This window comes from Orcinus orca, chromosome 15 (assembly GCF_937001465.1).
Source record: "Orcinus orca chromosome 15, mOrcOrc1.1, whole genome shotgun sequence".
In the NCBI taxonomy this organism is placed as follows: domain Eukaryota; kingdom Metazoa; phylum Chordata; class Mammalia; order Artiodactyla; family Delphinidae; genus Orcinus; species Orcinus orca.
Genome location: NC_064573.1, coordinates 7,294,360 through 7,309,152, shown reverse-complemented (window position 1 = coordinate 7,309,152; position 14,793 = coordinate 7,294,360). Strand labels below are relative to the sequence as shown.

Below are 14,793 nucleotides of genomic sequence, written 5' to 3'. Positions count from 1 at the left end.
AATACTGAGGTATTTAAAAGTCATCATCATCGTCATCACCCCAGTGACGATAACGAAACTCACATATGTATTTACTAAGCTTCTACCCTAACCCAGAGCACTTTTCCTAGTGAATTACATCTGTTAACTAACCAAACTTTATATAATCTCCAAAACAGCATAGAGCACAATGCTTTTTAATTTAAATTTCTTTGTGTGATAGTTTTTAAAAAGTAATGAATGACATGTAATCTTTAAAACAAAGTAAAAATTATAATCTTCACTGAGAAAGCAGGGTCAGACGATAAAAAGTAAGAAAGCTACTTAACCTAAAGGAAAAATAAGGCCTAGCTAATTAATCACAATTAGGTAGATGTGAATGCTTTTCTACTACATGTAACAGCTTACTCTTGGATTTTAGTTTCAGAGTTCATTTGCTTCAACAGATTATCACTCCCATGATACCATGATAGGTTCCAAGCTATTCTCAGCATATCTGAGACCGGCTTCAAGGCCAAACAATCAGCAGATAACGGCAAAACTATGGAGTAAGGACTCACAGCATGGTGGCCAAGTACATGTACTGGTAGATGATACCTAAAGAAAATGTACAAAAATAATTACATACTTTTAAATTCTTAAGTGCTACTCAAAAGAACAAGCCACAGATGAGGGCTAGTTCTACGCCTCCCATTCTACAGCAATACAAAGATCTCTCATGTGGTCCCAGTTTTGAACAGTTACCAGGCTTTATTCTTTTGCCATCCTCTAAACTTTCAAAAACACCTGATTAAACTTCTTTCCTGAGGACTTACCATACTCTGTGTTGTATTAGGGTTGTTTGCAGAGATGACTGACGCCCCTTGAAGTCGAGGCCCATGGCTACAGTGAACCACACACACAAGGTGTTCAGCTGAAACACAAATGTCTACTTTATGCTACACACTGTACGTTGTCTACCTTTCATTCACAGTTACATGGCATGGCACCATGAAATCCATTTTACAGATGATCAAAATGAGTCTTAAAGACGCTAAATGAATTGCTTATGTTCACAGGGGTCACTAAGTGACAGAATCACAACTTACTATTTTCACTTGAGAACACAGCTGCACCATCAATAAACTCAGTCACTGTGTGTCACCAAGAGAACCCAGAAATATTTTTAGATCTAAGAAAAGATTCAATGGCAGTACCTCTTAAACTAGTTAATGTTAATTTAATAGTGTTTAGCAGGACTGCAATGCCTAGCATCTCAAATGTTAAAGAATGATTTTGCTTATAAAACATATCCCAAACCCCTAATTCATGTATTTGTAACTAATATTAGAGAAACACAATTGGGTAGGATTTTTAAGGGGAAATTTAGTGTGCTTTTTCATTTCATGCATCTCAAAAAAAAGAGGCTAAGGTAGAGTTCTGTATATAAATGAAGCTGAATAATTTTTTAAAAGATAATAAATTTTAAAAATTGGAATTTTCCTTAGAAGTAACCAGGGCTCCTTAGAGAGATGGCTAATGCTAGGTCTGAAATAGGGAAATCAAAGGTGAACCGTGGACATCTCTTCATGCCAGAAAGCAAGAATGTACTAAAAGGCTTGTGAAGCCATGTCAAAAGGACACAAGAGCCTCCTTGAAAGGACTTGCACTAACTGAAAAGAGTTAAGGCTGTGAATCAATGGTCAAGCTTTTAATAAGTTATAAAATGTACTGCAAATTACACCTGAAGAACACAGAAGGAAGAAAATAATAAAAAGCAAAGGGTATTACATCAGGATCAGTTTGAGAAACCACTACACATCCACCATGTGGACAATTTTTAAAATGACATTATTATGTGTAAAGAAATTACTGTTGACATTTCTTCTGTATGGATAACCTTGATCTTGAGGTAACTCTCTGACCCTTTTCCCCAGGACAACCAAATAGATATGGAATGTCAACAATTTTACTAAACCACTTTGCTTATGGTGACAATCACTCCCTGCATCTGGACTGGGAGGTGTGGAAACAACCCACACCTGTGTGTAAATGTACAGTGGGAAGCCACAGCTCTGAGTATCCCTGAGTGCTGTGGTTCTCCTACATGATGTGCCTTGTGGGGACCTGGACATTATGCCCACGGCATGCTTCCTAGAGATCACATTTTCTATTGGGACGTGGGCCTCCTATGCCAGGACAGCCCCCAGCACCCACACAGGTAATCACATTTCAAGCATGACCTACTGTTGTGTGCGTTTTATTATTTAGCCAAACCTAAAGACCATAAAGAATGTGATGTCTACAACTAAAGAATTTCATTCCTAAGGATATATCCAAGAAGAACTATTGGACACATATCCCAGGAGATACATACAATAATGTTTACAGGGATGTATACAGGAGCAAAAACCCAGAATCAACCCAAATACCCCATGACAGGAGAATGAATAATCTGTGGTATCGTCTAACAAGAATATTATACAGTAGTGAAAATGATTATACTACATGTAATATCTAGCAAGCTATAAAATGTTATTTTTAAATTAATCATAGTTTTATTAAGATGTAACTTTCTTACCCTTAAAATACACAGATTTTAAGAGTACAGCCTGATGAATTTTTATATATGTGTTCATTTGTGTAACCACCACCCAGAATAAAACACAGAACATTTCCATCCCCTCAGAAAGTTTCTTTGTTCCCTTTTCTTGTCAATTACTCTCCTAGCCCTCCTCCAAGAGGTAACTATTATTGTTACCTATTCTGATTTCTCTCACTAGAGATCAACTTTGTTGAACTTTAAATAAATGGAATATACAGTATATACTCTTTTGTGGCTGTTTTCACATTATGTCTATGATTATGTCATAAACCCTATGTCTATGAGACTCATGTTGTTGTGTAAAAAGTAGTTTTTAAATGTTGTATAGTGTTTCACTGTGTGAGTATAGCATAGTTCATTTATCAATTCTCCTTGCTGTTGGACATTTGGGATGTTTCACGCTTTTGGTTACTATACATAAAGCTGTTATGAACATTCATTCACCTATATATGTATATAAAAGGATAGTGGGTGATGTCAATACCAAGAGCTGGAGAGGGCGTGCAGCATCTGGGACCACTACACTGCTGCAGGAATGTCAACCAGTACACCACTCTGGAATACTGCTTGGTAGCATCTACTAACGCTAAACATATTAATATCCTCTGATCCATATGTGTTCAAGAATATGCTTAGCGGTCATTATTCATCATAGCCCCAAACAGAAAACAAACCAGATGTCCATCAGTGATAGAATGGTAACTACATGGCTGTATATTCTTACACAGAATACTACACAAAAATGAAAATAAATCAAATACTGCTAAGGCAACATAATCTGTACCCTGTACCCAAGTTGAGCAAAAGAAGGCAAATGCAAGAATATAAAGTTCAAGAACAATGTATAATAACAGGAACGAAAACTGAATTATCTTTGTGGGCGCTGGAAGGTAATAAGGAAGGAGAAAAGTGGTTTCTGGCATGCTAGTGATATTTTGTACCTTAATCTACATGTTAGTTACATGGGTGTATTTATCTGGAAAAATTCAGGATTTGTAAACTTTATGTATCTTATACTTCAATGAAAACAATTTACTTTTTAAAAAGTCTAGAGAGACATGAAAACCAAATGCAATTCATAACCTTGACTGGATCCTGAATTTTTAAAAAAATCTATAGAAGAGATTTGGGATGTAACTGGAGAAACTGGATCATGTTACAGAATTATTTTTAATTTTCTTAGATGTGACCTTTCATGGTACAGTGGTTATGTAGGATAATGCCCTTAATTTAAGGAGGTACATGCTGGAATAACTGGGAAGGAAGTAAAATTATGTCTGAAACTTATATTTAAATGGGTTGGGGAAAAAGATTACGTAAAAATAAATAAATGTATTGAGAGAGAGAGAGAAAGACAGAAAAGCAGACCCATGTGTTAACAGTTGCTGAATCTAGGCTGAAGGGTATGCAAGTGTTCACTATATAGTTCTTTCAAGTTTTGTGTAGACTTGAACAATATCAAAAAAAAACTTGGTGACAGGGATGTACACTTACTGAACTTTCAGAAGCACCACCATGAAGGAAAGATTAAAGCATTACAAGTCATGTGATGAAACGCTAGATGAAAACTTTAACAAATCATAGATTTTGATTTCCCTTTCTGTAACAGTATTTTAACTTTGAGAAAATCAAAGAAATAAATTCTTTACCTTCTAGAAACTGAAACAGGCAAACTGAAGACTGATGGTGAAGAAGGTTTATTGGAAAGATTATCAGACCTATTTCACAAAAGAAACACAAAAGGAAAGAAACAACTGAGCAGACCATCGTTTTGTCTAAGAAACACAACTTGCTTCGCTTCCTTGACTAAAACTCAAATCAAGAGCTGCATTTGGTTCTATCATTTAGTATAGTTATAACATGGTGCCACTACCCAGATTTGCTTTTGAAGAGCAAATTATGCTTTTCTTTAAGAAGTCCATATAATAAATGACCCACACAATGCAGACGCTGTACTGGCAGGTGGCCTATGTGTCTCTCTCCCACTGATCCTGCTCAGGGTCAATGTTAATCAGATATTACATCCTAAACATCTTCTCCAAGGTTTTTTTAAATTAAATATTAAGGAAAAAACACACAAAATTGAGAGTATATATCAAAAAACGTATTAATGACAAAACTTACTATAGTAATTATCAAATTTTGTACTTAGTAATGTTCAACAATAAAAGTTCAGGGTGACTTTTTGAGCCAATGTGCATAATACTGCTACTCAAACCAAAAATCATACCATGTATATCTACTAGAGAAAGCATAAGCTTCCTAAGTCAGAAATTTCCATGCACTGCTATAAGACTGCATCAGAAACTCAGACAGACAATTCAGAGTAAAAACCTTTTAAAAGTCTTATAGCTCACCACATATCCATTCTTGATACTTCATCAAATAACAGAAGACAAAATAATGCTCCAACTTCAGTCACGACGGTACAATCTTCATGAAATATCAAGGAAACTGTAAATAAAAAGCAGCATAACTTTATAAAATATTTTTACCTCTAGAAAGAATGAACTTCAAATTTAAAATATCTTAACTTGAAAAGAAGAGATTCCATTCTCAGAGAAATGCGATGCTAACCCAGATAAACTGACATCGTTAAAACAGTGGCTCTCAACTTTCAAATCTATGCAAATCTCTGCAGGGCTTGTTAAAACAGAGTTTCTGATCTGGTAGGTTTGGAGCATACAGACACTACTGGCCTAGCACACAGTATGCACTCAATAAATGTTTGCTGAGGAATTAATTTTCCTTGTTGAGTACCTAGTTAAAAAACTAATTTTGCCCTAAATTCATTAATGAGAGATATTAAAATTCATTTTCAGGCTCACTTAAGTAATTCTTGGAAACATCAATGAGATCAAAAAAGTATTAAAAGGGTACAGATTATGTTGCCTTAGAAAATGCCTTTGAATCTAGTAGGTGCTCATAATTAATTGATTGCTTGAATAATTTAAATCAAAATTATAAATGAAAAGGTAAACTAGGAACTAAATTCTACTGAGTGAGGTTAACAGGAAGACAATTATTAACAAGACAAAAGAAAACTAGAGATCCATAACTGCTACTCTTCCACATCAATCTATAAAAAAACTTATAAAATTTTACTCACTATTCAAAATTTATGAAGCCGAACACATTGACTCTCTTTAGAACTTTACCTGGTTTGAACCTTTATCAATGTTACTTAAACTGTGTCCTATTCACTTGGCAAGCAGAAGCCATCAGAAGAGAAGAAAATGCTAAAATAAAATGACTCATAATATTTTGAACATAAATATCATTAATCTCTTACATGCCTGATAACTGACAAGGTTAGGCATATTGAGACATTTGATCAAGGTGTCTCTTGTAGAATATTTAAAAGCAATGGCCTACATTTCTAGGAAAGAAAATAGCACAGAATGTTACCAAGCTCTCTATTGAGAACAGTCAGAAAAGAAGAGAAAAAAATAACATGGAATTTTTCCACCTAAATACATTACTCAATTACAACCAAACTGAAAAAGGTTAAAAAAAAAATCACACTTTAGAAAATGTAATAAGTTAATGCTCAGAGTCATTCAGGATGGTCTAGTTCCCACTCCCCACAAGTTGAGTCTATACACTCTGAATGCCAGTTTAAGGACACAGTCAGTTATAACAGCAAAGCGTCAGATCTAAAGGCACAAACAAAACAAGAATGAGGAAACAGACACTGGAAACAAACAGGCAACAGAGACAGCAGCTGCAGCGCGCTCTCTCTCTCTACAGGTAACAACTGACCATCTGAGCACCAAACGACAGCTACATCAAGGTGCAGAGAGCGATCAGAGGCTTCAGCCCTTCTCAGCCCTAAGGTCTACTCTGTAACAGGATTTTAAGAAAATTCCCACAAAAGTGTTAAACGTTTTCCACTGCGATGGGTTTTTTCAGTGGCATATTCACTAATAAACTTTGTTATTGTGTTAGTAAAGCGGAAAGAAAATGTTACCTACAGTTAAAGAATAAACAGTTAAAGCTGAAGATTGCTCTTATTACTGTCAGAATGTATTTTATTTACCTCTGAACAGCAGGGTCAAGAGAGAAGGTTGTTGGGAGAGGGAAACACGTAGGACTGGGTCAGCACAGAGAACCTTCCTCAGGAGCGTGAGGCTTGGCTGTACTAGACACTCTATTACCTGGCCAGCAGGGGAAAACACAGTTATTTATTTTTATCAATTCTAAGGTGAGATAAAATATACTATAATCGTCTTATTCTAAATGTCATGCTTTTTCATCAAAATTGTGTGAAACTAAAATGCAAATATTAAGATTTTCCACTGAAAGTACGTTTTGTATATACTTCTGCTTATACATCTAATAGAAATGTTAAGGTTTTCCTTTAGAGATCTCACTTTTAGAAATTAAAAAAAAATGAACAAGGTAGTGGATGTTACTCAAGACTGAAACTCCAAGTACTTATCCAAATCCAGTTGAATTCATTTCAAATTTAATTGATTAAAAAACCAATCTGTAAAAATATGTCTTACCTCTCCATCCTGACTCACACATTTATTTAAATACTCAATTATCTTGTCAGTTAAGCATAATTTTTTCACCACAGCATGCATTTTAATATCTGTAGACCAAAAAAAAAGTTACTAAAAGTTAAAGAACATTTTCTATAGTTTTAAAAATAGAACAGACAGCCACACAACTTTTAAAAATAATTACACCTGGTGTTGAAAATTAGAGGATGACACTTTAAACTTTTTACTTTATACACATCTGAACAATTTGAAAACTTTTAAGTAACAAGCACATCTTACTTCTGTAATATTAAAAAAAAGCTATTTAAGAAGAATAATTAAATGAACTAGCTCAGATTCTGAAAAGGACTAGAATTTTAAATATACAAATGAACACTTTTATTTGTACATGGAAAATTATTTTATGTTCTTTCATGGACATTTCTTCTCTTTTCCAAATCTATCATCTCAAAATGTTTAGAATTCTCCACAAGCTAATATGTAAATATGACTTGCATTTTTCTATCAATATTAATACAAGATCTTTAACCTCAAACTGTTAATAGCAAATATAAAAGAAAGGGTCTGTAACATACTCTACATATTTCTAGAGAATATGACCTCTTTTTTTAATAAACATATACATGCGTGTGTGTGTGTGTGTACACTGCCACAGTCTAAATGTTTGTCCCCGCAGAACTCACATGCTTGAAACCTAATCCCCAGTGCGGTTGTACGTGGAGGTGGGGCCTTTGGGAGGTGATGAGGTCATGAGGGTGGAGCCCTCCTGAATGAGATCGATGTCCTTATAAAAAGAGGAGAGCTTTGTTGCCCCTTCTCCATGTGAGGGCACAGGGAGAAGACAGCCACCTATGAACCAAGAAGCAGGCCCTCACCAGACACTGAATCTGCGGTGCCTTAATCTTGGACTTCAAGCCTCCAGAACTGTGAGAATAAATTTCTGTTGTTTATAAGCCACCCAGTCTATGGTGTTCTACTTCAGCAGGCCAAATAGACTAAGACACACACACACACAAACACACACACACACATATACCAGATATCACTAGCACCAAAAACTCTAGTTGCTTATAGATTAGTGAAAAGTATTTCACAACTAGCAGACAAATTTTCTTAGTTTGTGCTCCGATATTCTCATTGAGAAAGACGTACAAATATAAAGTTGATATTTAATTTGTAGCTTTCACTGTAACTACCTTTAGCTGCCACTTTAAAAAGGTTAGTTTCCACTACCCTCCAATATAGTGCATATACCCAAATCATAAGCTTCATTTTTGAAATGTTAAACAATACTGAAAGAATACCCTCTAAAAGTTTTCTTTAATCTTCTTAGCCAAGGCTCTCCACATTTGATTGAGGCTTATTTCCTGTAGTCTCTATTATTGTTATTAAAAGCACAAATATGTTGAATATGATCTTTCAAATTACTCTCTCATCCCAGTTTCCACTAATGTCAGGATGGGAATATCCATCATACCCCACCTTCCAAGTTAAAAAAAAATATTTTTATGTAAATGCAAAATTACTTCTCTCAAACATTAAAGATAAATTACATACATCACATATAGGAAAAAATTAAAAACTCAAAGAATAACAACACTACAAACAAAGCTAAGAGTAAATTTTACTAGTTGTTTTTAAAAATAAACTTTTAAAGAAAATACATAGTTACGTTGCATTATTTTTATCTTACCTACCCACAAAGTACAATTTGATTGATTTCTCTAAGCAAGATGGAACAAACTGAATATCATATACTAGGTAAACTGAGAAAGGAACAAGCAATTTACTGTTAGAATTATATCAACATTTCAGAAGAAAGATAATTTTATCAAATGACATTCCACAGGTCAAACAACAATAATCTAGACCGGGGGTCGGCAAACTTTTGCTTTAAGGAACTAGATAGTAAATGTGTTGGGCTTTGCTGGCCGCATATGGCCTTTGTCGCATATTCTTTGTTAAAAATGTAAAAACCATCCTTAACTTGAAGGCTGCAAAATAAAAACAGGCCACAGGCCAGATTGGCCTACAAACCATAGTTTGCCAACCCCCAGTACTACTACACACAGCAATCTAAAATTCCATTCTCAGCAGCATTTTCCTTAAAAGATTACCTTGCATAATCACAGCTAACTGTTCTGCAGCTGACTTTCTCAAAATAAGATCAATATCGTCTGAGATAAAGATGTCATATACCTTTTCAACAGTCTCCAACTGAAAAAAAAAAATTTTTTTTTCATCTACTTCCAATTCTCCAGTAAAAGTCTACAGTTACAAAAACAAAAGCTCAAAGGCCAACTTATTTAAGTAACTGATACATTTACATTTGCAACAATGATGTGCTAGGTCAGAGAGGGAGTTAGGATCCAAAACAAAGATCCATGATGTCAAATAAGCCTCTCCTCTTAACGTACATTTCCGCTAGGAAGCCATTCATGACCCACTAACCATCCAAGTTACACAGCATCACTACGGGTAGTTCCAGGCTAGCCCGAGAACAGCAACCCCAGACACGTGACTTGGGATTTCTCTGCTGCTCCCCGAAACCACCAGCTGGAATTCCCTTGGCCTCTCCACTTCCCCCTCTTAGGGACCCCAAAGCGGACAGCTCTCTGGGGCTTGCTGCCCAGCACTCTGACCAAGCCCCCCACCAGCAGTCCCTGACTGTCACTTCCTGCCGGGACAGTCTGAGGAGGCAAAACACAACAGGAAATGGGGGTAGAAAAGGACCGAGAGCACACCCCTCCTTTCTCCCCCCCACTGCCACCTGCAGCCCTCATGTGGACTCAGGAAAGAGAGTTCTAGAACCCCACTCCACCTTCCTCCACGTGACACACAGGGCACAGTAGTGATACCAGTGGCTCAGTACGCAGGAATTCCCCAACAGGACCTGGTATGTGGCCCATGGAAGGTTCTCCAATCCTCCTGCCAGGGCCATCAGACGGCCCCGAACACTTAGGTTAGAAGAACACTGAATATGTTTCCCTGTTTTAAAAAATCCATTGTGTTGCATGTGGCTCTACCACAGGCCTCGGGGTCTGGTCTAAACTTAAAGAAAACTGCCAGACTGCACACTTGGAGTCACAGGAGAAGCTATAAAACACAGGAATGAAGCAATGAAGATAACGGACAGCTTGCTTTATCTGATCCTACATCAGTCCACGATGATTTGGGGGCAGTTCTGGGCAGACAGGGAGATGAAGGCTACACCTCTTAAAAGGGGGAAAAAGCCAAAGATTTAGAAAAGAGATTAACCAAAAAAATCTCAGAACCACTGTAACATTTAAAAGAAATTGCCCTTGCCTTCTATATTATTTTTCCTGTAATGAAGAGGATGAAAACTTTTATCATAATATTTTGTTTTAGTATTACAGGCAATTTCCAACAGAAGAAAAAGAAGAATAATTTTATGTCAGTGATGTTTGTTTTTAAGCATCATCAGAGAATTTCTTTCCACTAGATTAGCCTTATGTTGTATTTAAGATACTATTCAAATTAATTTGCATTTCCAGCATATATTCTGAATGAAAAGGGACATGATGGTTGGCATATAGTAGGCACTCAAGAAATATTTGTTCAATAAATAAATGTATCCAGGAGCCAGAAAAAGCCAGGACACAACTTCACACTAGGCAGGAATAACCACAGGTGAAGCCACCATTTCTCTCCCTCTCCCGTACATAACACAAATTGAAAAATGTAACATAAAATATATCAAATAACCACACAGTTATGAATAAATAAACTTGAAAGTTATGATCACCTTAATAATCAGTTCTCTTCTGTCATCCAATTTGAGTTCAATAGGCTTTTTCACAATAAATAAATTAGTAACTCTGGAGAGAACTCTGGCATCGATTGAAGGGCGCTTGGTATCCGCCCCCTCTTCCCTTGTAAGGTGACTTGCTAAAAGCTTTAATGCCAGCATCCGGACCCTGAAGAAACAAAGTCTTTAAGTCAACATTTTGTAATATACAAATGTATAGAAATTATAAAGGCCCATAACACAAAGAATTATTACAAATCAACATAATAATTAGCTATGCTTATACTGACGTTACTGATGACATTTTACCTTTTCTATTAAAATACTTAGTATTTCTATTAAAATACTTATTAATACTTTCTATTAAAATACTTTTCTATTAAAATACCACAGTTATTCCTGCATTTTACATTTATGAATAAGCAGCAGAAATAAAGAATAATCAATAATTACAAGTGAAGGTGCAGACTCACTGAGACTGCGAACTTCACTGTCAATATCACCTCAGCTCCAGTAAGTCGGTCTGCAAATTAAAAATCCTAGCTCCTGACTCCAAGTCTAGTGATGTATCTCAATCATAAAAGCTATCACAGACCCATGAGCAGAGCCCAAACAACAGGTCGAACCTCCAGGAGAGTAATCATACTAACAGCTAAAGCGAGATATTGGGGGTGAAATAGATCCCCTCAGATATGATATTTTTGGTTCCCATCAAAATTCTATTTTATCTGGAATGGATTAGCATCAAGGTCAGTTGAGCACTGAGTGGGGAGGTAGAAGATTTCAAGAAAAGGTTAAACACTGCATGCACGAGACAATGAAATGGAAAAATTGAAAGTGGACGCACAGCAATGAGTTACTGAGACAGGTTCTGGAACTACATGGACACTGGGCAAATTTTAAGCAGTAATACAAGTTCCAGGTTTTAGGTACTACTTGTGAGACTACGATTAAAACCTGCACACTCGGGGAGGCATCCCTACCACAGCAAAGGCTGTGTGCTGACCCCTGAAGTCCCCCATCATAACACTGATCTCGCTGTATTACAATTAATAATAAAGTATAACTGGTAAGATCTCTCTTCTCAATTACATGCCCAGTTCTGGAAGGGCAGCGTCATGTCTGTGTTGTGTGCTGCTAGGTTCCATTGCCCACCACGGTTCTCAAGTGCTTACCAAATCTAGAGAAAGCAGGAATTTAGTGTATTACTAATAGATATCATCTTTGGAGGGCAAATATTTACTCCAACATGGTGTGGGAGTCAGGCAAACCTCCCTCTCCCACATGCTGTGACCTCATGAAAGCTCAGAACAGCCAGACACCCACACGATGCTCTTCCTCTGTGCCAGCACTCTCTGTATTAACATCTCGGGTCGTCAGTGGAGAGACAGCCACCACCCCCAGGCAAAAGCCCAGAGTGGGGTATGTAAAGCATGTTTTTAATGCAGCTCCTCCTCTGGTAGATAAATTTAGCCGTTTTTTTAGGTTTAGCACGAGCACCATGGTGCGATTACTTCTCTATACTTATTTCTTTCAACAAATACATTTTGAGCATATTTATGCCCAAGGTACTCAATGAAGTTCTGAGGATGTAAAGATTAGCCAATGGATGGGGTTCCTGCCTAATGGAGTTTATGGTCTGGTGAGATGGGGTAGAACTAGTCAAATGATGAAAACAAATATGTAATTTGGACTGCTTTAAGTTCTGTGTAATCGAGAATTACCTTACCCAGAGAGGTCTGGCCTTGCCCTTGGCTCCTGGGAGGGGATCTCTAAGCCCTTAGAATGTCCTGCCTGATAAGACTGTTTTTGTTTACCTGGAGACTCTGGGCCCCCAAAGGTGAACCAAAAATATACACCTATTGTGTTACATCACCAAATTTGGGGTAGGGAATATTACACTAGCACATTAATAAAGACACTGCCGAGGGTCAATGGGAACATTTGCAGAAGCCAATCCCCAAGGAGCACAAACACACTCACCCCATGTGCCCCTCTGCTTCCTGCATCACCCACAACTTTCCTCTCTGCACGATGCATGAGCCCTTACAACCTCCTCTGACTTTCCTCTTTCCATTCTCTTAACGTTTTAGTTTATTTCACCTACTTCCTTAACTTTTAGTCTGATCATCTGTTTATAAATAAGCCACTGCATTATCCTGATGTAAGTATGGGGAAAACAATATTATCCATTGTCAAAAGAACATCTGTCTGTTTCTCCTAGCCTTTTCAACCGACACTTTCTCTTCATCACTGCTTATCCATCTTTACTCTAAGCTTTTTTTCTCTTCTCAGTGAGAGAAAATCCAACCACTGTTACCTAAAGAGAGTAACACAAGATTCATGTTGCACTGACAGAGAGGGAAGGAAGACAATCTTTCTCTCCTTCTTTTCTTTTAGTTAAAATGACACTTACACTAATGGTAGAGGAAAGGACACTTTTTCAGTTTCCCAAAAAAGAGGACAAGCTAAACAAGATTAAAATACATGCATACCCTGGTATGTGAGGCAACTGGTCCACTACACTTTCATGAAAAACTTTAATTTTCAGAACAAGTATTTAATTAGAAAAGTTACACTCCAGGAGACTAACAATTTCTAAAGAGAAGACAGTGCGAATGCCCTATGGTTTTGGCAATCTGTTTCTCTCCACGGCTCTCCACCCTGCCCGCAGCAGCACTATGAACAGCACTGAGGGCAGCGATGCCGTAACACAGGCTGATCTGACAGCAAGGCTGGAGGATGGACAGAGCGTCTTAGAAAGTGTCCAAAAGACCTTTACTGGGTTAGTTTCAGCCATTAGCTCCCCGTCTCTGTCTAGTAAGAGAATCACTTTCCTTTACTTCTTTTGGTTCTATACTGCTTGATACAATTACTACCCTTTCCTAGAACATTCCCGTTCATCTTTCACATTCAGTAGACTCTGCTGTACTTACGATGGCTTTTTCACCAGCAGGAGCCGTAGTATGGACTTTAACCAGGTGGTACAGGGGAGAATCCCTTCACCAGCCTCAGAACTCGCTTTGCTTAGGAGGAGAATGCAGTTACCCAAAGGATCCTCTGTGTCAGCATAGCCCTAACAGATTTCATAAAAAGAGAAATGACCATCTGATTGTATGCACATACTGCTTAATTTTTTAACTTGAAATAAGAATTGTGTTGACCTGTCAGGCAACTCACAAATTTCTTTCAATTCAGTTGAATATGACTTTTCAAAATAACCTACATGAGGTAAGAAGCCTACATACAACTGTATTTAAAAAATAATACTGGAGAACTTCAGGAAAATGTGCCAACCCTCCTGACACTTGCTAATTTTTCTACTTTCCAAGATTCTAGTAGTGGCACTGCCCCTAGATGAGGCCCCTCCCAGATCTTCAGACCTGTGCCCTCATTACAAAAGTGGAGTGCTGCCGGTGCGCCTGCAAGGAACTGAGCTGTGCAAGCGGCAGGGCCTGAGGCCCAGCTCTCTCTTCTAAGAGGACTGTTCCTATGATGGTGTTTCCCATCTCCACCTTCTCATGCAAGGGAGGGAAGGCCCTGCACTTCCCTCCCTCCTTTACCTAAGCCCAGAAGGACTGCTAAAAAAGCTTTGTTTCTAAGAGCTCATTAATCAAAGTATCAGGCTAATCCATATATGCACAGATAGAACTCATGAAGCCAGTTTCATGACATAAAGGCTGTTTAGAAAGCACTGCTAGCTTTGGCTAAAAGCCTTTATATAAGGCTGAGCTCTATTTTTCACAGTCAATGCTAAATGCCTGCGCCTCACTTCTTAACCTCCCACCCGGTGTACACAGACAAATTCGCTAGCCTGCTTTAACCTTCTGCCAGAAACAAGACAGCCGCCCACTTCCTGTTCCCTTATCCACAGCGCCTTCGTGGCTTCACTTCATTTCTCCCGCAGCATGATGGTTCTACTGCTTGCGTGCGTTTAAATCAATCACACTCAC

The 14,793-nt window shown here is 37.6% G+C and overlaps 1 protein-coding gene across 3 annotated transcripts in view; it reads right to left on the bottom strand.

Moving 5' to 3' along the window:
* The window catches only part of RTTN (rotatin), a 145,972-nt gene that overhangs the window by 90,956 nt on the left and 40,223 nt on the right, over positions 1-14,793 (bottom strand). For all 3 annotated transcript variants that reach the window (XM_049697998.1, XM_033406088.2, XM_004280001.3), the window contains exons 17-24: positions 13,777-13,916; positions 10,838-11,009; positions 9,189-9,288; positions 7,072-7,160; positions 6,603-6,720; positions 4,921-5,017; positions 4,213-4,281; positions 388-576 (exon numbers count right to left, since the gene is read on the bottom strand). In XM_049697998.1, coding sequence (XP_049553955.1) covers positions 388-576; positions 4,213-4,281; positions 4,921-5,017; positions 6,603-6,720; positions 7,072-7,160; positions 9,189-9,288; positions 10,838-11,009; positions 13,777-13,916 — 974 coding nt within the window. The remainder of the gene's footprint in view (positions 1-387; positions 577-4,212; positions 4,282-4,920; positions 5,018-6,602; positions 6,721-7,071; positions 7,161-9,188; positions 9,289-10,837; positions 11,010-13,776; positions 13,917-14,793) is intronic.